At 37.5% G+C, this 24,812-nt stretch overlaps 1 protein-coding gene across 1 annotated transcript; it reads right to left on the bottom strand.

Annotated features, from left to right (window-relative positions):
* Positions 1-1,777: 1,777 nt before the first annotated feature.
* On the bottom strand, positions 1,778-24,016 carry Rpi (Ribose-5-phosphate isomerase). The gene is made up of 7 exons (XM_071692600.1): positions 23,827-24,016; positions 20,395-20,455; positions 18,385-18,500; positions 10,568-10,701; positions 7,828-7,969; positions 6,366-6,465; positions 1,778-3,556 (listed from the first exon to the last, which is right to left on the bottom strand). The coding sequence occupies exons 1-7, from the start codon at positions 23,989-23,991 to the stop codon at positions 3,468-3,470; spliced, it is 807 nt and encodes a 268-aa protein (XP_071548701.1). The 5' UTR covers positions 23,992-24,016; the 3' UTR covers positions 1,778-3,467.
* Between the last annotated feature and the right edge of the window lie 796 nt (positions 24,017-24,812).

The following is a 24,812-nucleotide window of genomic DNA, read 5'->3' as shown; positions in this document are numbered from 1 at the left end:
TTACTCCTTTAGAAGTTTCTTTGGTTATTTGGTTCGTATTTATTGGTATCTCAGATTGGGGAAGGGTTATGAGATATTTTCCTCGATTATATTAGATATAGAAGAGTTTCACCATCATATTTCAGTTTAAAACAAAAAGGTGTTTGGGCAAAAAAATTTCCTGAACAATTACTTGCAATTATTGGTATTTTTGTGAGAATAGGTTTGTTTGGAATCTTCATTATTAGGACTATTTTTCATGCTAAATTCGAATCGGGTTGAAATATATGGTAGGGTACATTAAATTCTTCTGTTTCCCTGTTTAGAAAGTTAAAATACAAGGAGGGGAGGGTTTCTAGCTCCCCGCTCCCGTCCCCTGTAGTCACCTTCTACAACACGTGGGGAATGTGAAGCGTCTGGGGTAAACCATGGAAAGTTTTGTGCGGCCTGGATGTGGAAAGGGAGCTGTGGTTTCAGTGCATTATGCAGGACAGCTAGAGAGTGTGAACAAATGTGGCCTTTGTTGTCTTTTTGTAGCGCTACTTCGCACGCACGCAGGGGGAGGGGGTTTGCCACTTCATGTGTGGCAGGGTAGTGGGGGGAATGGATGAAGGTTTCATTTATGAATATGTACATGTGTATATATATATATATATATATATATATATATATATGTAAACGTTAAAGTGAATAGGTATATATATGTGCAGGTGTGAGCGCTTATGTATATACATGTATATGTGGGTGGGCTGGGCCATCCTTTCATGGAAAATATTTCATAATGCTTCCTCATGGTGACAGATGCTCAATGAATACAAATTGAATAATCACAGAAACTTCTAAAAGATATTTATTTATTTATTATACTTGATTGCTGTTTCCTGCATCAGTGGTTTGGCACCAGGAAACAAGACGAAGAATGACCTATCCACTCATATAAACATGAACGCCCATACATATACATATCAACATATACACATATATGTACACATACACATACGTGTATACACATGTACACATTCATACTTGCCTTCCTTGGTTCTAAAAGAGTAACCATTAATTACTTATTTACAGGGCTGAATGTCCCCTAACATATTTTCAATCCCAGATTCAAATTCAGCATGATAAATAGTACTCTTTGTTTAAAACTGATATATATGTTGAAACACTTCAGTACTTGGAATAATCACTGAAAATATCTCATAATGCTTCCCCAAGCTGACAGATATGCAATAAATACAAACTGAATAATCTCAGAATGTTCCAAAAGAATAGTGACCAATAATTTCTTATTTACAGTGTGTGGATGTATGTATATACATGTGTATGGGGGTGGGTTGGGCCATTTCTTTCGTCTGTTTCCTTGCGCTACCTTGCAAACGCGGGAGACAGCGACAAAGAAAAAAAAAAAAAAAAAACATTAATATCACCTAACATATATTTCAACCCCATATTCATATTTAGCATGAAAAACCATTGTTATGGATCATGTGTCATTCACTTCTTTAGGTGCTGGAATACTACTACAGCTAGTTCAATGTGTATTGTAGTAAAGATCTTTCATGGCCATGGTTAATTTAATGGTTCAAGCATGTCTCCCATTGATGGACCCCAGAGTAATCGTCTTCCATTCTCTGACGTTGTCAGGGAGACAAGAAAACTTCTCAGTACATAACAAAGATTTGCCTACTTCAAACTTTACTACGTCTTTATAAAGTTATGGAGACTTGCTGTGGCCACCCCCTTGAGGGAGTTCCAGTTAGAATAGGAATCTTACATAATAAATGAGACTATGATGTTTGTGATAAAATTTTATATACAAAAATTAATATTTCAGTTACAGTAAACCTTAATGTGATACAGATTTACAAGCTTTCATGGTACACAAACACTTTTAATTCATTGAGGATTACTGATATAGTTAATGACTAAAGTATGGAGAAATGTAGGTTACTGCCATGTAAGAAGCAGAAGAAAACAACTTTCTCTAAACCCCTTAGTCGGTACAAATTTTATACAATATGTAAGCAGCATCAGAAATGTTTGCCTAGGAAAGAATTTAATATTTCACTAAGAAATATATTCAATAGCTGTTGCCATAATACTGATTATTATAAAATTTTCTCGCTATATATATCAAGAAAAAATAAATACTACATATACATATGCTATAAAGTACACTTGTTTCAAAATATAATAGTTTAGCATATTACCAATAGTTTTTCATTTAAATCAAAGTACGCTACTTCATCTTTAGTTATAAATCCATATTTCTTCTTGATATATACTTCACAAATTTTTCTAAAATCATTAATTTATTAAATAACCTTGAAATATCATCCTTGGTGACAGGGAAGAAAAAAAAAAACTATATTCCTAAGCTAATCCCATAAAATATTATATCAATTAAAAACTGGCTCATTACAATCACAGTTCCTGCCTACTATAACAAACTAGTCTCGCATTTCTAATTTTATTTATATTATATTTAATCGCTGTTTCCCACGTCAGCGAGGTAGCGGAAGGAAACGGATGAAGAAAGGTCCAACCACTCATGTACACATATACATACGTACACAGACACATATATATATATATATACACATGTACATATTCATTCTTGCTGCCTTCATCCATCACCACCCCACCACACAGTTTATATATATATATATATATATATATATAAAATGCTGATAACCACAAAGAAAATGAAACATGATAAGTTCCCAAGTGCACTTTCGTGTAATGATCACATCATCAGGAGAGATACAAGAATGAGAAAGATGTATAAGTCAATTGATATACAAGGAAGAGATGTACATCAAATGACTGTTCTACATCTATCTCATCCTTGTATCCCCTGATGATGTGATCATTACAAGGAAGTCCATTTGAGAACTTACTGTGTTTCATTTTTGTTGTGGTTATCAGAATGTGCTAGATCATGCCCACTACTGTGACCTCTAGCTGTCATTTGTAATGCACTAAAACTACAGCTCCCTATCCACAATCAGGCCCCACAGGCCTTTCCAAGGTTAATCCTGGACATTTCACATGCTCTGGTTCAGTCCACTGACAACAGTACATGTATTATCAATTATATATAAAAGTTATTTGTGACCAAATGAGGCTGCTGTTCATGTTCCTGATGCTACCTTGCTATGGCAGGAGAAGCAATTAGGTGCAAAAATAATCAACCATGGGTATACACATTCCAACCCAGAACAGAGATGCAATACACCTTTTTTTAAGGTTATATGTAATTTCCCTTTAATTAGTGGGTTTAGCACATTTTTCCACAGCACCAAGCTAGTGAAATTTAAAACAAATGAAAAAAAATTAGATTACACATAGTCATTCCTATTCAATCTGATATGAAGTCACAAGAAACTATTAGAACCACAAAGATATTTGACATCAATATTACATTAACCAAGACTTAAGCATAAATTCACGAACTAAAACATATCCTGGCTTAATGACTTGCTTCACACCTCACGTTCCTTGATGGAACCATCTTGCATTCCAAAGTATGCTATCTTGGCCATGCCAACGAATAAGCCAGTTTCCACAACACCTGGAAGGAAAAAAGATATTTTTAGCATTTATGGTGGATTGGAGGGTCACAGCATAAGAAAGCACAAAACTCATAACTCCTATTTAAGCTCAACACAATCATCTCCATACGGTAAAAGCACAGTGGTATACTGTACTTAAGTATAGGAATTAAAGTCTTTTACAAGTAGACAGGATGCACGAATGCACATATTGTCATACCTGAAAACTAATTCGGTATACAATCAAAAAGGGAAGGTGTGTTTTTGCTATGGTATGTTTAGAGCAATTCACTTACTTAAAATGCCAAGGCCACAGATAACCTTTCTTCAACTAAGACAAGAACTACCTAGAAATCGTGGAAGATAGCATAAGAGTGAGCATACAAACAAAAAATTATCTGCTGTGCACATTTCTACTACTTGAAAAACAGGATAATATCCTGGTAGTAATGATTCATAGATTCTGTACACATTTCTACACAACCTGAAAAACAGGATATCTATATTCTTTACACTATTCCTATTATACCAAAGGGAGCTCATACAGACTCTTTCCCATCATAGTTTATTAAATATTCCTCTTCTGTAACAACACACTATTATATATTACTGTCTATCTATACCTCTGATGCCCATTCCCTTCAGGAACTCCATCAAGGGGTTGGCCTCGGCAAAAGTGTCTCCATAACTGGTGAAATCCAGTGCCGCTTCTTAGCCTTTTGTGCCTCATCATTAACAGGCCACTGGTAAAGGGCAACTCTACCACATTGTTTCAAGAGGCTCCTACTGAACTATTTCTACCCTACTACATCTTTATATATTGCCACTAATCTAACTCACCATATTTCCTAAATAAAAACCTTCCACCTTACCTACAGTCTTTGTAAATTACAATACCACTAATCTAAAACATGTTTTTATTCATTCTAAGTCCATTCTGTCCGTATGTTTCATCAAACTCAATATTCCATCCATTTACTTTCTTAATGAAACCCCCCACAGTCCTTTATTTCCTCTTCTTATGTCACAGTCACCTAGATTCAAGTGTGTGATATTTTTCTCGCTTAAAAAAAAGAATAAACGGGAAAACACATCAAGGATTATGTTTTCTGATGTAAGAGATACAGTACTCTGTATGCTAAAATACTGTAAGTTTGTAATAACAGCAAAAAAAAAACTGGTACATTGTCTCTTCTAAGTGGATGACCCTGAACTTCAAACCACAGCCCTTAAAATATCAGTCGACAATGAAGATGTGTTAATGGCATATTCAATGAACACAATTTCTCTTTTACTCATAAAAACAGATCTTACTTTAGTTCATGGATCTCAAGGAATAGCTTACTCAGTGGCAATGTTTCATTAATATGATTATTCAACCCTGACCATTGTAACACTTGCAGGAGTACAGAGCTGTGGACACTTCAAACATGGCTCATAAAGTAATGGGTTGGAATGTTGCATAAAAATATTAGGTTGACACATTAGATTGTAGTTGGATGGGAACATTTAGGAGGAGCCTGCGGAAACTGCACCAGAACTGCCCTCTACTAGTTGTCTGTTAAAGGTAAGGCACTACAGGCTAAGAAGCAGCATTGGAGTTCACCAGTTATTAAGACTTGCCAGAGGGAACGATCATCAAAAATACAGATATATAGATTATTATCTATTACACAAAAATAGTTTTGATAGAACATTTAAAAGTGATTACAATTAGATACTTTTCCTTCTCTAGGAAATATTTCTCATCATTAATTCTATTCACTATCATGACTCTGCACAGAGTAGAAATCTTTAAGTATAAACTGCTCAAAAAGACTGAAGTGCATTCAAAAGTTACTGCTTTAGTTGTGACCTGATTAGAATTTCTCTCATCTCCAAGGGAGTAAATTTTGTACAATTGTAAATAAAAAAAAAAAAATAAAAACATTGGAGATAAAGTAACAATGTTATTGAGGTAATAAATATACTGCTTCAGGAAGAAGGGAAAGCTGCTCTCCACCAATGAATTACTTTCCCATTTCAATTTTGAACTGACAAAAATATTCCCATGTACAGCAATTTTTCATTTTCCTACTTTGTTTAGTTTCTTCACTTTCTAGCTACTGTGTTTTAACTGTACTCCCATTTTCATAAGTTGAAATAAAGGTGTCATGCCAAATAGCTCATTCCTACAATACAAATTTTTGTTTATCATTAATATGGGGAGAAAGAATACTTCCCATGTAAAGAAGGCGACTAAAAGGGGAGGGAACGGGGGGGCTGGAAATCCTCGACTCGTTTTTAATTTTCCAAAAGAAGGAACAGAGAAGGGGGCCAAGTGAGGGTATTCCCTCAAAGGCTCAGTCCTCTGTTCTTAACGCTACCATACTAACACAGGAAATAGCAAATAGTATGAAAAAAATAAATTATTATAATTCCTTAAGCAAGTCTTGCTTCACCATTCCAATCTCGCACACGTCTCCACTGCACATGATCATCATTAACTTGTTTGGCATTCTATCCTGCAGTACTTAAAGTCATCAACAGTTTACTCTTACATTACAACAGTGTTTTCTAATGCACAAAGTGTCATGGTCACTCGACTGTCTAATCTAATTAGCAAAATCTGTAAAACTACGGCATATGAATAGGAAGAAAAGATAAAGGTTTAACGGAAATTAAGGACATTTCATTATTTCTAATCAGAGGTGAAAAGGAATCAATAATCTTACTGGAATACAAAACAGGTATTTCCATTCAACTAAAAATTCTATTTCAAGAATTAATTAGTGAAATGCAATGCAGCTAAATACTACTGCTACCAAAGGTCACAGATCTTACTCTTACCTGGAATCATCATAATCTGTTGATTAACTTTCTGCCAGTCAAAGGTTCTCTCAAACACCCAATCCAACACAAAATTCCCATTGTCAGTCACGACTGGGCCCTTGGAGAGAAAAAAAAAAAAGTCCATTAAAGCATCACATTCCTAGATAAAAAAAAATACAATCTCTTCAACTGAACAACATCCTTGCTGAGTGAATCTGAAGAAAAGAGATATAGCCCTGGAACTCACAATGTTTATTAGTTTCTAAACCTGATGGTTCTAACAGATTTTGCACAGAACTATAGGAAGGTCAATGACGTAACCAAAATTGATTCATATCCTGTTCCTAGAGTTGATGGCTGCATTGAACAAGTGGGAAAAGCAAGGTTTGTGAGAAGTTCTTGTTGAAAGGATATTGGCATGTTGGCTTGACTGAGAGTGTGAAAGCTATCTAAGCAGTTGTAACCTCAAAAGGATTATACCAATATAAAGTGTTATCATAAAGCATGAAGAGCAGTGGAAATTGCTTGAATTCAGAGGTTAGTACATGAAGTGTTGAGAACTGTTCTGTATATGATGATATTGTTTGTTTTCTAGGGAATGGAATGAACACATCTTGATCTGAAAAGTGTTTGAAAGGTTAGACAAGGGAAATCTTACAGTAAACTTGAGTTAAACTGAGTTTGTGAAAGCTCATGTGTATTTAGGTTACACTGTAGGATGAGGAAAAGTACAACTGGTCGATGCAAAAGTTGGAAGTATAGTGGCATATCCCAATCCTTCAAATACAAAGGGTTATTGAGATTCCTTGGAATCAGTGGTTATTACAGAGGGTTTTCTAAAACATTTTCCACAGTTGCATTACCATTAACAAAGTCATTATCAAAGAAAGTAAAAAATGTGTCTAATTTATATTCATCCTTTCACATTTCCACCCCACTGCCTACAAATACAGCTTACAAACTATTGTAAACTCATGCAAATTAATGTGTACTACTCACATAAATGGCAAATGCTAACATCTTCCTCACAGTCAAATCTCCTTACGTTTCCAACCCTCAACTTCTAATCAAACATACTCCACATCATCTCATCCTACAGTTACTCACTGCAACTCACAAACTCTTGGTCAACATTCCTTTACCATTTTTCTGCATGTTTATTCTACTAAAAACACTTTACTTTATAACCAACTCCCTCTTCAATCCTACAACCTCTGTATTTTCTGTTTCAACCCTACCAAGCCCAAAGGCCATTCTAGTGCTTGCAGTATAAAGGCCATTCAAACGTTCCTTACCTATTTATTATTGTAAAGCAAAACAACTGGTGTAAATTCACTTTTCTCAATATAAAACTTTGATTTTAAAAGTCTGAGAGAAATCAAAATAAATCCAAGGAATAGTATTTAAATTCATCTGTACCTTAGGTTAGCAAATAAAAAATGGCATGCAAATGTACTTTTTGCAATTTCATGCAACTTACTGCTTTGGATTTAGCCTGCCGTAAAACAGCTTTGCCTCCAAGTTCCATCTCAATTTTCAGTTGAACAGTGCGATAGGCCATTGGGACAACCTCAATTGGAATTCCCTTGGTCCACTGTTCTCCAAGTACTTTCGAGTCCTTCCTGTCGAGATATTCTACTATTTATACATCATTTCTCTAACAGTAAAATCTTGCATGACTTCCCTTTTGAGAGCCTCCAGAGGTGGAGCTGGAGACCATACTTCAAAAATTTATTCTAACCAAAAGTACATGGATGCAACTGACTTAGTCATGAAAATGGTAACACAGTTAAAGATGATTGAGAGAGGGAAATGTAACACTTATATGGTCTTCATTACTTGATACTGTTATATGCATTTAGCCAAAGAGCTATATATACAACTTTCTCTCTGGTTGTGGGAAATGGCATTCACATCTATAACAAATCAATGATTTTGCAATGTGAATTAGATTCAGTTATCAATAAAAATCATAAGTCACTTGCAGCAAATACATTTTTTTTTCATACTATTCACCATTTCCTGCATTAGCGAGGTAGTGTTAGGAACAGAGGACTGGGCCTTTGAGGGAATATCCTCACCTGGCCCCCTTCTTTTGGAAAATTGAAAAAAAAAAAAAAAAACGAGAGAGGAGGATTTCTAGCCACCCGCTCACTCCCCTTTTAGTCACCTTCTACGACATGCAGGGAATACATGGGAAGTATTCTTTCTCCCCTATCCCCAGGGATGAAAATACATATAACTGGTATTATTTCCTCAATGAGACATCATTCTTAACCCCTGCCCTTATCATCTCAAATATGCTCGACAAATGGGTAAATAATTAATATCTCGAGTTAACTCAGGTTACTTATTTTTTCAATATCATTATCCCAAGGTAACTTGTGGGTTTCCAGATACATTTTCTATCATTCCCAACAGACATGAGCATTGTAAAAGTCATTTGTCAACAGGTGGCATTACAAGCACTTATTTACACCTGCAGATAACAGCAGGGTGAGGCATGTCAAAGATGGTGGAAGCATCTGCCTTATGTTTGCTTCCTTTTCCACTGTTTTCACCCTCCAATATGATAAGTGATGATGAATATGATGGTGATGACTATGCACACACACAAATCGGACTCAAATAGTCCAGCAGATGAAATCAAATCATCTCATTAGAGGAGCAGTGTCTGGTTTATTTCTGCCTTTCCAATACTTTTTCATCCTCAATATGCTGAGCAATGATGAATATGACAATGATGACCCTTCATACACAAGTGAAGATAATACAATGCTCCCGCTTCTTAAAATATTGGGTGCAATTTAGGAAAACACAAGATATGAAAATCAAATTTAAAATGCACAAAATATTGCAACATTAGTATCAATGAATTGAGTACATAAAAGGGAGTAACCATAGCATATGTAGCATATATATGGTAGAAGAAAGCACATGAAAGGATCAACTGAGATGCATGGATATAGGGGTAAATTTGAAGATACTAAGTGCACCGACTAACTTTTACTGGGAAAGTAAGGCGTGAGAAAGTATGAAGGAAAGAGAGGAGTCATGTTTAAGGAGTGCGATAAAAATGTGATATCACCATGTCTATATCAATAATTCATTCATAGATGGGGATGTGTGGGAGCAATGGATAGGTCTGCAGTTTGCTGGGAATGGGAAGGGAATCAATTACTGTTTGGAAATGATACTGCTCTGGTAGCATATTGCAGAAAGAAATTCCACAAGCTAGTGACATCAAAGCTTGGAAAAGGGAGAAAATATATGAAAAAAAGAATGGTAAAGAGGTATAGCAGGGATGTGACACAAGTTGGTTTAAATGTTACTTTAAATCCTTCCTATGAATGATTCTGTTTTATGAAAAAATAATTTGTTATAAATGATGCTTTCACTGTTAAGAAAATCACACATCCCCTACAGGAAGCTTGACAACACTAAAGAGTTGATAACCCATCTTGTTTACAAGTGAAGTGTGGATGACAAATTGGTGCTCTAAGCAAACTACAAGCTTGTATCTCACTGGTCAAACCATGGAGAAAATTTTGAAGTAATTAATAATCCATAAACTGAAATTATTTCAAATCTCACTTAGTTCTACACAGAATACTTCCATTACCAGAGACTGACCATCAGTGGTTGTTTGTGGAGCCATTATACTTTAACTTTTGTGCTTATCATAATTATATACTTTGCTGCCCCTACTTATCATCAGACTCAAAATATAAAGAGCATGTAGCAATAACAGAGTCCAGAGACATCAAAAAACAAAAATGTATGTATCAGCCCAGGCACTGGACATTGTATGAAAATGTAATGTACAAAAGACAGATCATACTGATAAAAAGCAAGGTAAAAAAGGTGGAAATTAATGATAAAGACTGCGCAAAGTTCAACGCATAGTATAAAAACATGATGTTATGGATAGGAAATTATAAAAGTATGGTATATAATCTAATCTAAAATGATATTCTAAGGAGTACTTAAAATAAAAAAATGGATAAAAGTATGAGAGGAATCATCGAAGTAATACCAGAAAAAAAACATACTAATATATGGTATAAATATTCTAAGGATTAGCTTAACGGTAAAAAAAAAAAAAAATCACTGCTTGTTAAGCAGTTGGGAGAGCAATGCAGGAAGTGAGAGTACAGTGTAAACAGTGCATGCAGTGATGGAGTAATTACCAAAGTAATGGAGCCGGCAAATATCCTTACCTGTAATCAGCAACAACCACAAAAAGCTTAGCTGCAGCTGCAACTATTTTTTCTTGAAGATGGCATCCTCCACCACCCTTGATAAGTACTAGTTTCGCATCCACTTCATCTGCACCATCAATTGCTACATCCAACTGGAAAAGACATCACATCCCTGAATACACTATGAAAGTGAGTTATAATAAGATAATATAATTGAAAACATCTAAAAATTCAACAGCCATGGCCACAAAATCATGATTACAATTTTTCAACTTTCTTTAAAGAGTACAATTGTATCTCTCAAGAAAACAATATTCATTGTCCAGACACTCGCATAACAATCTATCAAAGTGCATATGTAATCATCTTTTTTGTATGGTATGGGAAATGAGTTCTGCACTCATGGGGCTTCACCTCTTAAACTTTCTATTAACTTCAAAGCATGGCTAATCTGTAACTGCTCACTGCACGAAAATTTACTGAGTTCAGAGGAGTCATGTGAGCTGCAAGTTGTTGAAAGTACTGTGTAATGCAGAGAGAAAGTGTTCGTGGACTGAATGCAAGCAACCCATGTGTATGCATCATCCCATTCTAATAGTCTTTGTACAAAACATATAACACCTAGATCCATTCTCATAATGAAAGAAAAAATTCTTGGGTCAAATTTATAGACATCTGAAAAATCATAAATATATTGCTTCCCAACACTACTTCCTTGCAATGATCTTGTCCTCAAGTATTTTCTCCTTTTCATAAGAATCATCTACTTATATAAAATCACCAACCACATGATTAACTTTTAATGGCAATGCTATTACTGTACCTCAAAGAATGAAAAATAAATAAATAATACACACACACACACACACACACATATAACGAAGCAAATGGGAACCATTCCTCCAAAGGCGTTTAAATGGCGGAGGTATATCATATTCCAATGTAGGCTAAGGGATTGTGCATACTTTTGAAGGTTGCTTCGTGTCTGTGACGGCGAGAATACAGCGCGTTTTGAGAGTTGCAACTCTGAGGTTTTATGAAAATGATTGCAATATGACCAAGCTATCTCCTAAATGCTTATACAGCTTTCGGTTAACTGTCTCGGTTAACATGAATAGTACAGGATTATTGCAGAATTTAAAAAGGTGACTAGGATTTGACGTGATATTAAGTTTATCCCAAAGTATTATCATCTGAGGTTCCAGAACGTGATTGGCTGCAAGCGCTCCATTGCCATTTAAAGGCAAATGGGGAAGAGTGAGCTGCCAAACTTATCAGAGTAATAAGTTTCTCTTCTAAGTATCCTGGTACACTCGAAATTAGGTATTGATTGAGAAGTGTCACATTATTCAGACATTCAGAGATGAGAAGTCATGCAGGCTTTCAGAATCGATAAAGAAGGAATCGTGTGATCGTTTTGTTTGACAGACATTCTTGAGAAATACTAGAAAAGCAAAGATTTGTAACACATCTTATGATCTAGAAGGCATATGTAGAGTTGATAAGAGCTCTGCGCAAGGTATTAAGAATATATGGTGTGGGAGGCAAGTTGTTAGAAGCAGTGAAAAGTTTTTATCGAGGATGTAAGGCATGTGTACGTGTAGGAAGAGAGGAAAGTGATTGGTTCTCAGTGAATGTAGGTTTGCGGCAGGGGTGTGTGATGTCTCCATGGTTGTTTAATTTGTTTATGGATGGGGTTGTTAGGGAGGTAAATGCAAGAGTCCTGGAAAGAGGGGCAAGTATGAAGTCTGTTGGGGATGAGAGAGCTTGGGAAGTGAGTCAGTTGTTGTTCGCTGATGATACAGCGCTGGTGGCTGATTCATGTGAGAAACTGCAGAAGCTGGTGACTGAGTTTGGTAAAGTGTGTGGAAGAAGAAAGTTAAGAGTAAATGTGAATAAGAGCAAGGTTATTAGGTACAGTAGGGTTGAGGGTCAAGTCAATTGGGAGGTGAGTTTGAATGGAGAAAAACTGGAGGAAGTGAAGTGTTTTAGATATCTGGGAGTGGATCTGTCAGCGGATGGAACCATGGAAGCGGAAGTGGATCATAGGGTGGGGGAGGGGGCGAAAATTTTGGGAGCCTTGAAAAATGTGTGGAAGTCGAGAACATTATCTCGGAAAGCAAAAATGGGTATGTTTGAAGGAATAGTGGTTCCAACAATGTTGTATGGTTGCGAGGCGTGGGCTATGGACAGAGTTGTGCGCAGGAGGATGGATGTGCTGGAAATGAGATGTTTGAGGACAATGTGTGGTGTGAGGTGGTTTGATCGAGTAAGTAACGTAAGGGTAAGAGAGATGTGTGGAAATAAAAAGAGCGTGGTTGAGAGAGCAGAAGAGGGTGTTTTGAAATGGTTTGGGCACATGGAGAGAATGAGTGAGGAAAGATTGACCAAGAGGATATATGTGTCGGAGGTGGAGGGAACGAGGAGAAGAGGGAGACCAAATTGGAGGTGGAAAGATGGAGTGAAAAAGATTTTGTGTGATCGGGGCCTGAACATGCAGGAGGGTGAAAGGAGGGCAAGGAATAGAGTGAATTGGAGCGATGTGGTATACAGGGGTTGACGTGCTGTCAGTGGATTGAATCAAGGCATGTGAAGCGTCTGGGGTAAACCATGGAAAGCTGTGTAGGTATGTATATTTGCGTGTGTGGACGTGTGTATGTACGTGTGTATGGGGGTTGGGCCATTTCTTTCATCTGTTTCCTCGCGCTACCTCGCAAACGCGGGAGACAGCGACAAAGTATAAAAAAAAAAAAAAAAAAAAAAAAATATATATATATATATATATATATATATATATATATATATATATATATATATATATATATATATATATATATATATATATTTTTGCTTTGTCGCTGTCTCCCGCGTTTGCGAGGTAGCGCAAGGAAACAGACGAAAGAAATGGCCCAACCCACCCCCATACACATGTATATACATACGTCCACACACGCAAATATACATACCTACAAAGCTTTCCATGGTTTACCCCAGACGCTTCACATGCCCTGATTCAATCCACTGACAGCACGTCAACCCCGGTATACCACATCGATCCAATTCACTCTATTCCTTGCCCTCCTTTCACCCTCCTGCATGTTCAGGCCCCGATCACACAAAATCTTTTTCACACCATCTTTCCACCTCCAATTTGGTCTCCCACTTCTCCTCGTTCCCTCCACGTCCGACACATATATCCTCTTAGTCAATCTTTCCTCACTCATTCTCTCCATATGCCCAAACCATTTCAAAACACCCTCTTCTGCTCTCTCAACCACGCTCTTTTTATTTCCACACATCTCTCTTACCCTTATGTTACTTACTCGATCAAACCACCTCACACCACACATTGTCCTCAAACATCTCATTTCCAGCACATCCATCCTCCTGCGCACAACTCTATCCATAGCCCACGCCTCGCAACCATACAACATTGTTGGAACCACTATTCCTCCAAACATACCCATTTTTGCTTTCCGAGATAATGTTCTCGACTTCCACACATTCTTCAAGGCTCCCAGGATTTTCGCCCCCTCCCCCACCCCATGATCCACTTCCGCTTCCATGGTTCCATCCGCTGCCAGATCCACTCCCAGATATCTAAAACACTTTACTTCCTCCAGTTTTTCTCCATTCAAACTTACCTCCCAATTGACTTGACCCTCAACCCTACTCTACCTAATTACCTTGCTCTTATTCACATTTACTCTTAACTTTCTTCTTTCACACACTTTAAACTCAGTCAACCAGCTTCTGCAGTTTCTCACATGAATCAGCCACCAGCGCTGTACCATCAGCGAACAACAACTGACTCACTTCCCAAGCTCTCTCATCCCCAACAGACTTCATACTTGCCCCTCTTTCCAAAACTCTTGCATTCACCTCCCTAACAACCCCATCCATAAACAAATTAAACAACCATGGAGACATCACACACCCCTGCCGCAAACCTACATTCACTGAGAACCAATCACTTTCCTCTCTTCCTACACGTACACATGCCTTACATCCTCGATAAAAACTTTTCACTGCTTCTAACAACTTGCCACCCACACCATATATTCTTAATACCTTCCACAGAGCATCTCTATCAACTCTATCATATGCCTTCTCCAGATCCATAAATGCTACATACAAATCCATTTGCTTTTCTAAGTATTTGTCACATACATTCTTCAAAGCAAACACCTGATCCACACATCTTCTACCACTTCTGAAACCACACTGCTCTTCCCCAATCTGATGCTCTGTACATGCCTTCACCCTCTCAATCAATACCCTCCCATATAATTTACCAGGAATACTCAACAAACTTATACCTCTGTAATTTGAGCACTCACTCTTATCCCCTTTGCCTTTGTACAATGGCACTATGCACGCATTCCGCCAATCCTCAGGCACCTCACCATGAGTCATACATACATTAAATAACCTTACCAACCAGTCAATAATACAGTCACCCCCTTTTTTAATAAATTCCACTGCAATACCATCCAAACCTGTTGCCTTGCCAGCTTTCATCTTCCGCAAAGCTTTTACTACCTCTTCTCTGTTTACCAAATCATTTTCCCTAACCCTCTCACTCTGCACACCACCTCGACCAAAACACCCTATATCTGCCACTCTATCATCAAAGACATTCAACAAACCTTCAAAATACTCACTCCATCTCACATCACCACTACTTGTTATCACCTCTTTTTATTTCCACACATCTCTCTTACCCTTACATTACTTACTCGATCAAACCACCTCACACCACACATTGTCCTCAAACATCTCATTTCCAGCACATCCACCCTCCTATGCACAACTCTATCTATTGTTGACTGGTTGGTAAGGTTATTTAATGTATGTATGACTCATGGTGAGGTGCCTGAGGATTGGCAGAATGCGTGCATAGTGCCATTGTACAAAGGCAAAGGGGATAAGAGTGAGTGCTCAAATTACAGAGTTATAAGTATGTTGAGTATTCCTGGTAAATTATATGGGAGGGTATTGACTGAGAGGGTGAAGGCATGTACAGAGCATCAGATTGGGGAAGAGCAGTGTGGTTTCAGAAGTGGTAGAGGATGTGTGGATCAGGTGTTTGCTTTGAAGAATGTATGTGACAAATACTTAGAAAAGCAAATGGATTTGTATGTAGCATTTATGGATCTGGAGAAGGCATATGATAGAGTTGATAGAGATGCTCTGTGGAAGGTATTAAGAATATATGGTGTAGGTGGCAAGTTGTTAGAAGCAGTGAAAAGTTTTTATCGAGGATGTAAGGCATGTGTACGTGTAGGAAGAGAAGAGAGTGATTGGTTCTCAGTGAATGTAGGTTTGCGGCAGGGGTGTGTGATGTCTCCATGGTTGTTTAATTTGTTTATGGATGGGGTTGTTAGGGAGGTGAATACAAGAGTTTTGGAAAGATGGGCAAGAATGAAGTCTGTTGTGGATGAGAGAGCTTGGGAAGTGAGTCAGTTGTTGTTCGCTGATGATACAGCGCTGGTGGCTGATTCATGTGAGAAACTGCAGAAGCTGGTGACTGAGTTTGGTAAAGTGTGGGAAAGAAGAAAGTTAAGAGTAAATGTGAATAAGGGCAAGGTTATTAGTTACAGTAGGGTTGAGGGTCAAGTCAATTGGGAGGTAAGTTTGAATGGAGAAAAACTGGAGGAAGTAAAGTGTTTTAGATATCTGGGAGTGGATCTGGCAGCGGATGGAACCATGGAAGCGGAAGTGAATCATAGGGTGGGGGAGGGGGCGAAAATCCTGGGGGCCTTGAAGAATGTGTGGAAGTCGAGAACATTATCTCGGAAAGCAAAAATGGGTATGTTTGAAGGAACAGTGGTTCCAACAATGTTGTATGGTTGCGAGGCGTGGGCTATGGATAGAGTTGTGCACAGGAGGATGGATGTGCTGGAAATGAGATGTTTGAGGACAATGTGTGGTGTGAGGTGGTTTGATCGAGTAAGTAACGTAAGGGTAAGAGAGATGTGTGGAAATAAAAAGAGCGTGGTTGAGAGAGCAGAAGAGGGTGTTTTGAAATGGTTTGGGCACATGGAGAGAATGAGTGAGGAAAGATTGACCAAGAGGATATATGTGTCGGACGTGGAGGGAACGAGGAGAAGTGGGAGACCAAATTGGAGGTGGAAAGATGGAGTGAAAAAGATTTTGAGTGATCGGGGCCTGAACATGCAGGAGGGTGAAAGGCGGGCAAGGAATAGAGTGAATTGGATCGATGTGGTATACCGGCATTGACGTGCTGTCAATGGATTGAATCAGGGCATGTGAAGCGTCTGGGGTAAACCATGGAAAGCTGTGTGGGGCCTAGATGTGGAAAGGGAGCTGTGGTTTCGGGCATTATTGCATGACAGCTAGAGTCTGAGTGTGAACGAATGAGGCCTTTGTTGTCTTTTCCTAGTGCTACCCCGCACACATGAGGGGGGAGGGGGATGGTATTCCATGTGTGGCGAGGTGGCGATGGGAATGAATAAAGGCAGACAGTGTAAATTGTGTGCATGGGTATATATGTATGTGTCTGTGTGTGTATATATATGTGTACATTGAGATGTATAGGTATGTATATTTGCATGTGTGGACGTGTGTGTATATACATGTGTATGGGGGTGGGTTGGGCCATTTCTTTCGTCTGTTTCCTTGCGCTACCTTGCAAATGCGGGAGACAGCGACAAAGCAAAATAAATATAATAAAAAAAAAAAAAAATATATATATATATATATATATATATATATATATATATATATATATATATATATATTATCGCTGGGGATAGGGGAGAAAGAATACTTCCCACGTATTCCTTGCGTGTCGTAAAAGGCGACTAAAAGGGGAAGGGGCAGGAAATCCTCCCCTCCCCCCCTTTTTTTTTATTTTCCAAAAGAAGGAATAGAGAAGGGGGGCCAAGTGAGGATATTCCCTCTAAGGTTCAGTCTTCTGAAATGGTGAATATGTATGAAAAAAAGGGCGAAGGGTTCTGGGAGTGTTGAAGAATGTGTGGAAGGCGAGAACGTTATCTCGGAGCAAAAATGGGTATGTTTGAAGGAATAGTGGTCCCAAAATGTTATATGGTTGCGAGGCATGGGCTATAGTATAGATAGGGTTGTGTGGAGGAGGGTGGATGTGTTGGAAATGAGATGTTTGAGGACAATATGTGGTGTGAGGTGGTTTGATCGAGTAAGTAAAGAAAGGGTAAGAGAGATATGTGGTAATAAAAAAGAGTGTGGTTGAGAGAGCAGAAGAGGGTGTATTGAAATGGTTTGGTCACATGAAGAGAATGAGTGAGGAAAGATTGACAAAGAGGATATATGTGTCAGAGGTGGAGGGAACGAGGAAAAGTGGGAGACCAAATTGGAGGTGGAAGGATGGAGTGAAAAAGATTTTGAGCAATCGGGGCCGCACATACAGGAGGGTGAAAGGCGTGCAAGGAATAGAGTGAATTGGAACAATGTGGTAAACCGGGGTCGATGTGCTGCCAATGGATTGAACCAGGGCATGTGAAGCATCTGGGGTAAACCATGGAAAGTTCTGTGGGGCCTAGATGTGGAAAAGGAGCTGTGGTTTCGATGCATTACACATGACAGCTAGAGACTGAGTGTGAACGAACGTGGCCTTTATTGTCTCTTCCTAGCGCTACCTCAAGCACGTGCGGGGTGTGTGTGTGTGTGTGTGTGTGTGTGTCATTTCATGTGTGGCAGGGTGGCAACGGAAATGGATGAAGGCAGCAAGTATGAATATGTACATGTGTATATATGAATATGTACATAAGGGGATGTCTATCATTCACATTCTTATCATCAATTATTAGTATTCAAGCAAATTTTTTTCCTACCTGTGGTGTGATTTCCAGATCAGATAGTTCTAAGTCATGATTAATTATCAACTGTCGTGCTTGGAAAGAAGTGGGAACACAAAGCACCTTAAGACCTTCCGTATGCACAAGCTGAGCTGCAAGACAATACTCACATAAGATGCTCACAGAACTGTGCATTATTTGAAAGGTACCATACAATATAGGCATCAAATCAATTAAAATTAACAGAGTCTCTTGACAGTGATTCTGTAAATACAAAGCATATAAAAGGATACAAACAGCAACAGAACACTACATCCTTTCAAGGCTGTTTGTGATAGTGGTAGACGTCAAAAACATGAGATAAGCCAGGTAAAACCACAGAAGTAAAAAAAGCTTCAGGAGAAATACCTGTAAACCTTATAGGTATGCTAAGGTGCAAATGATGTCAGTCAGACTTTAGTGAAGTGAAGTATTTGACATGTCTGTTCATAAATGTATCTGTGGTTTTGCTTTCAACTACTCATATTGGTTAATCATTCCACATGTTAAAAGTCCTCTTGAAGAAAATGTACTTTGCCAGGTTTGAAGTAAAACACTTGCCTACAAGTTTGAATCCATTACTATGAGAGAAATTAAACAAATCTTGCCTTAAACAGATGCTTAAACCAAGATTAACAAAGCCTTTGATAACTCTGAATATTTGTAATGATATTACCTTTTTAGACCTGACTGGAATAACTTCCATAACTTCTTTTCTGACTCTTCCTGGATAAATTACTGTCTCTTATGAGGTTATTCTTGTGGGAATGGAAGCATGTATCCCCTCTTCTTCCAAGACAACCTCTTCATCCAATCCATGGTTCAACTGTTTATGTTCTGATGCCATTCAGGCTGCTTCTGTGCCCACACCACTAGCTAAACTACACAATACTTGGCAGGCTGCTGCATCATATGATTATTGTAAGGCCATCAGCAACTCAAGGGTGGGCTGTTTTAGTACCTGCTTCTTTCCCTAGGCTAAGCCTGGAACTCTCTACTCTCTTATGTCATTCTTAATAACTATGACCAAGCACATTTCAAAAGACAGGTTTTTCACATCCACAAAAACTCATAAATATTTTCCCTTGTCTTTTCTTTTTCCATTTCATAATTCTCTCTGTATTTCAATTAACGCCCTGCCTCGATGTAGACTTTTGTCCGTGACTGGAGCCTTCAATATAAAAAAATAAATAAAATGGCTAAGAGACTGAAAAATGATTTCCCTCTAGAAAAACTATAATAATATTCTTTAACATTTCCTGTTTTTTTCAATAACATATGCTTCATGCTGAAATACTTACTTTGATTTATGTTTTCTAATTTTCCAAGCAAATTCATGGAACTTTTTGCATCATGTTAGTTACAGTGAGTTTCTTCTGTGTTACTTTCTTAGTTGATATACAATTCTTTTTTCAATGCTCTACAATTTCTGGGAATTAACAACCAATACACATTGGCATGTATTTTCCCTCTGTAACTGTAAATTGAATGTCTTGCTTTAGCTTTTACTAGCTAAATCCACATCATTTTCATGGATAATGTCATCATAGCTTTTCCTGCCCAAAACAGTACAGTTTTTTTTTTTTTAAATCTGCAGGTCTAAAATCTGGCATTATTTCAATTACTTTTGTGAAGACCAGCATTACAAGAAATTCTAAAAGCTATCTCAACAATGAATATTCATTGAACACTTGAATCTAGGCTTTTCTCCAATTACAAGCACATATTCTGCATTTAAAAATGACTACATTCAACAAGATAAAACATTAGAGTCAACACAATATTACATTCCATTTGCACATGACAACCTTACATATAACCTAATTGCTGTAACTACTGCTACTGAATAAAAATTTTTATTGGTTTAAGTTTACAAGACAGCATAATTTCTGGTACAGTATAACATGCAGATTCAGGTACAGCATTTATATCACAATGGTTCAAAACTAAAATTTACATTCAAGAGTGCAGTGGTCAAAAGTAAACATTATAGTTCTTTTTACATACCAAGTCTCTCAACTGCATAAACAACGGTGGACCCACTTCCAATCCCGACTCTGTGTGCATCCTGTTAGGAATACAGGAAAAATGTTGTACAGAGCAAAAACATATAATGCAAAAAAAGCAAGCTTTTCCATATGCTAAGATTTCTTACTCAGCTTGTTTATCTTATTGCAAGCTAAGATTTCTAACTCAGCTTGCTTATCTTATCTGCAATCACAAAAATGAAGTACTGTAAAGAAATTGCTTCCACTATTAAGCATGTGAATAGAGAAAATATTAGGATTTCCTCAGTAACAAAGTTATCAAAGGCACACTTGAGAAAAAGAACATGTGAAACCAGACCATTATATACTATAAATGGAACTCTAGGGAAAAAATGAAGGTACTGAAAAGCATAATGTGGCAGAACACTATGCACTAAGCATTTCTTCCAAATCCATAAGCGCACTATGCATTTCCAAATCTATAAACACTATGCATTATGCATTTCTTCTAAATCCATAATCTTTTTCTATGGAGCCGACAAAATTAGATTTTACCACACTTTCTGACATACAGCTAACTTAATATTGTTCCCTTTGCCTATAAGTGGAAAGAGCAATATGAAGAAATCAAGTACGACACTACTTAACTTTATGACCTTATCACCATGTAACTGTCAGTGAAATTCTCAAGTTGACGTTTAAATACAGCATACTTTTACAGTTTTGGCAAATTAAGATAGCACAATTAAAGTGTAGTAAAATAAAAACTAAAAGGTTCTCCTGATCACCAAATTTACTCAAGGTCATCATAACCTGATTATGAAAAATCACATGCCAGAAGTGTACAATTAAGTAGTGTCGAATAAAAGTAGGGTAACTGTTCCTTTTAGAAAATCTTTCCATTTCTTTCATTCATACATATATTCTATTTCCCAGGTGAATAAGGAAGCCACCAGAACAGAAGTCTATACCTTTGAGGAAAAAAAGATCGCTATTTGGCTCTTTCTCCCCATTCCTTTGTTTGGAAATTTTTGTAGGCGGGAAGAATTCCAGTCCCCCACTACTAGCCCTCTTACATCACACAGGAGATATCTAAGCAGTATTCTTTCTGCTGTATACCCATGGATTTTGGAGAATGTTATTGTTCTTAATTTGTAACATATCATAAGGCACATAACTTGAATACCAGATGTGCAACTGAATACATTAGTTATGTGGTGCTGAAACATTTAAACAAATGTCTTCACAACATAACTGTAATTCGAACACATATTGAATGTATGGGCCTATATAAGGTTCGAAATTCAACTAAAAAATCTTATACACAAAAACCAAATGCCATTTAAAACATTTACAGCATTCATATAACTTTTTATCTATGCCTAGACACTTCTTATCATGGCATTTGGGCGGTCAAGGCTGCACCAAGTGGATAACAATAAGTCTAATGCTGCAAAAAATGAGTGTAAAATATAATTTTTCCCACACAACAGTAACTTAGGTGACGTCTTTATCATTACCTTCATATATTTCTACACTCTCTATCCCTACATTTTCCTGAACTTCAAAACACTGCCCACTACCACATCATTAATATCACAGGATAAGAAATACTGATCCCAATCATGCTCCCTAGTCTAAAACAAGTGCAACTTTCAAAGAAAAGAGAGTGGTGTCCTGACAGAAGTTTTTAAAAACTTCAAAGGTTGGAAAACTCAGAATAAAGATTGATTTTTTGTGCCTAGCAGTACATCCTCTCTAATGGGTCACAGTCTCACACTAAGTACAAGCTTCACATTAGAAAACAGGACAAACTTCCTTAGTCAAAGGGTGACAAGTGGGCAGAACTCTCTCCCAAGTTAGGTCATTACTGATTTTATGGTCAGTGGTTTTGAGTCGACCAGAGATATGTATTAGAGCTTGTCAGGATAGGAATATCAAAAAGACCTTGAGGTTTAACTTTCAATCAATCTATTTATTTGTGGTACATGTGAAAGTGCAAGTGATGTGAGGTATGCCAGGTGTACTATCAGGTTTACATAAAGAAGTGTGGTATTTTAGGAAGTTCTTTTGTCACAAGCAAATATGATTAATAAATATTTTCATCACTAATAACAATCATTTTCATAAGTTTCAAAGCTTCATAAATTATTGAATAGTGATAAGGGCCTCCTTTATATTTTCATAGACACTACCCAATGTATGGGAATATTTTAGCAGCAAAATCTGGAAACAATAAACGGGATGCCATCAAAAATGTTAAAGGTAGTACATTTTGCCTCGAGGCAGTAGTGGGCAATTCAAGAACCATGACAGAATAAGCTAAGGCCACAGTGAACAAACACTATATTACTGTGGCATATGTGCATTAGGTGCAGCGAAGAGATTAAATACAACAACAATGGTGATAGCTATTTCCATTGAAAATCTGGGATTTTATAATGAAAAACTGAGTTCAACATTTGTTAAAAAACTCAAAAGCTATGAAAACTTCACCTAGCAGCCAAGACTTACAGAAGAAATGTACAGTACTTAGGATCAGATGGAACAAAAGTTTGTGGGAAGCTTGGGCGGAAAAATGAACAGCCAATTGGTCAGGTGTGTGTTTGTTGACATTCATTGACAATTGATTCGACACTCAATCATGGGTGTCTGGTATCTTTCAACTGGAACACTGAAAATTAAAATACATCTTGGCTACTAAGGAAATTGGGTAAGGTTTTCATAGTTCTGTAGATTTTGTTACAAGTGCTTCATCTACATATGTATTAATAAACCCCACATTTACCACGTTAGCCAGAACTTTCACCCTTAAAACCAAATTTAAAATTGTAGAAGGAAACATAATGCTCCGAGTCATGTTCCACAACTTTGATATCAATCTCTAAACACTATAGTAACTTTGCAAAACAATAGCAATCAATATCTAAACTAGCTTTGAAGCATATCATAAATAGTAAGTTAACAGAAATAATTCAATTCTCATTCCAACACTCTTCTCATTTCTCCACACAATGCACTACCACCAAAACAAAAAAGAATGGCATTCCAGTGCTAGTTAAGAAGCAAATCTCAACTGGAATTTCACCTAAATATTTGATCTGGTGAATGGGATAAGAGGAACAGATGAACCGGAAAGCATTACATCAAACTGTGTGTGTGTGAAGATATATGCCTTACTATTTTCCACAGCATGGACAATGGTACACAATACACACCGTATCCCCACTCAACACACAATCAATAACTAAACTAAACTAAAGCATGTACAGAAGCATAAGCTGCTTCTGTACATCACATTACTATAATAAGAGTGTGCCAATTTCCTCAATAACCAACTCTGATCATATAAGCTCAACAGGCAATATTGTTACTCCCATGGACCTATCTGTCTAGCCAGACCCATACAAGAGGGTAATGCCCACGAGTGACTTTCACACAACTATCTTACCTTAATATGATTGTCAACTGCTCTGTAAGCAGCAGCTTTCTTAGCACTCTCAACTTGATCCATGGCTGCTCGGCTGACCTGTCTAAAGTGCTTCGGAACGGTAAAAAGAGAGAAAGTTCGTACGACTCTCCCTTTCAGAATTCGTGATTGCTGATGTAGAACCATGGCGCTACATCTTGGCAAACTAACTCATCACTAATTATGCCATAATGATATGATAAGAAACTCTGGCATATATGATTCATATATGAAATAGAAAATGGGTTTAGGCAAAAATAGTTATCTCATACGATATCATATCATTGATATGGCGTCTTCTTTCTTAAAATGATTTACCTGTGAAATTTGTTTATGTTCAATGTTTGGCTATTTTCTGGAACAAAGTTAATTCTATAAACAAACAAAACAGACCGTTATTCATTTTGTCTTCTTCATACACTATCAATTAAAGGGTGATACACAGTTCGTGATAAGTCTATCCAAATGTCAAATACTAGTCATATTCACGAGGTGGACAATTACCAACAGTTACAAGACTTGTGGCGTTCTAATTTTTTGTACTTTATATTTTTGTACGGTTGGTATGGTTTTTGGATTAATGACATTTAGCAACTGCTACTCACGTACATATACATTCTATAAAGAGGTAGGAATGGGTGACCTCTAGAAATGTAAGGGCTGGGGAAGGGGGTGCGGTGAGAGTCACACATTAATGCTCTCTTGACATATGCAAAGGCGAGTGGCATTGTGGAAGTCTTGTGGTGCTGCTGAAGGAGGAGGAGGAGGAATTGTCGAAGCCCATGGTGATGCCCTACGGTGAGAGAGGCATTGATGATGTCCCACTGTGCTTCGGCAGGTGAGAGGAGGCGTTGCTGAGGTTCCATGATGCTGCTGTAGGTCTGGCAGGTTGAGCATCATGGTTGGTCTAGGAATTTGTATATTGTGGTTGGTCTAGCAGGTTGGGTGTCATGGTTGGTAAGGTAGGT

Source organism: Panulirus ornatus, chromosome 4 (genome assembly GCF_036320965.1).
Source record: "Panulirus ornatus isolate Po-2019 chromosome 4, ASM3632096v1, whole genome shotgun sequence".
NCBI classification, from domain to species: Eukaryota; Metazoa; Arthropoda; class Malacostraca; order Decapoda; family Palinuridae; genus Panulirus; species Panulirus ornatus.
This window is presented reverse-complemented; position numbering and strand designations above follow the sequence as displayed.

Excerpts from the sequence above, each read along its gene's own strand:
- Rpi (XM_071692600.1), bottom strand. The coding sequence starts at position 23,991 with ATGGTTCTACATCAGCAATCACGAATTCTGAAAGGGAGAGTCGTACGA. Across the intron at positions 18,501-20,394 it reads TTATGCAGTTGAGAGACTTG|CTCAGCTTGTGCATACGGAA; the intron begins GTATGTAAAAAG and ends ATTGTCTTGCAG. Across the intron at positions 6,466-7,827 it reads GGCAGGCTAAATCCAAAGCA|GGCCCAGTCGTGACTGACAA; the intron begins GTAAGTTGCATG and ends TTTCTCTCCAAG.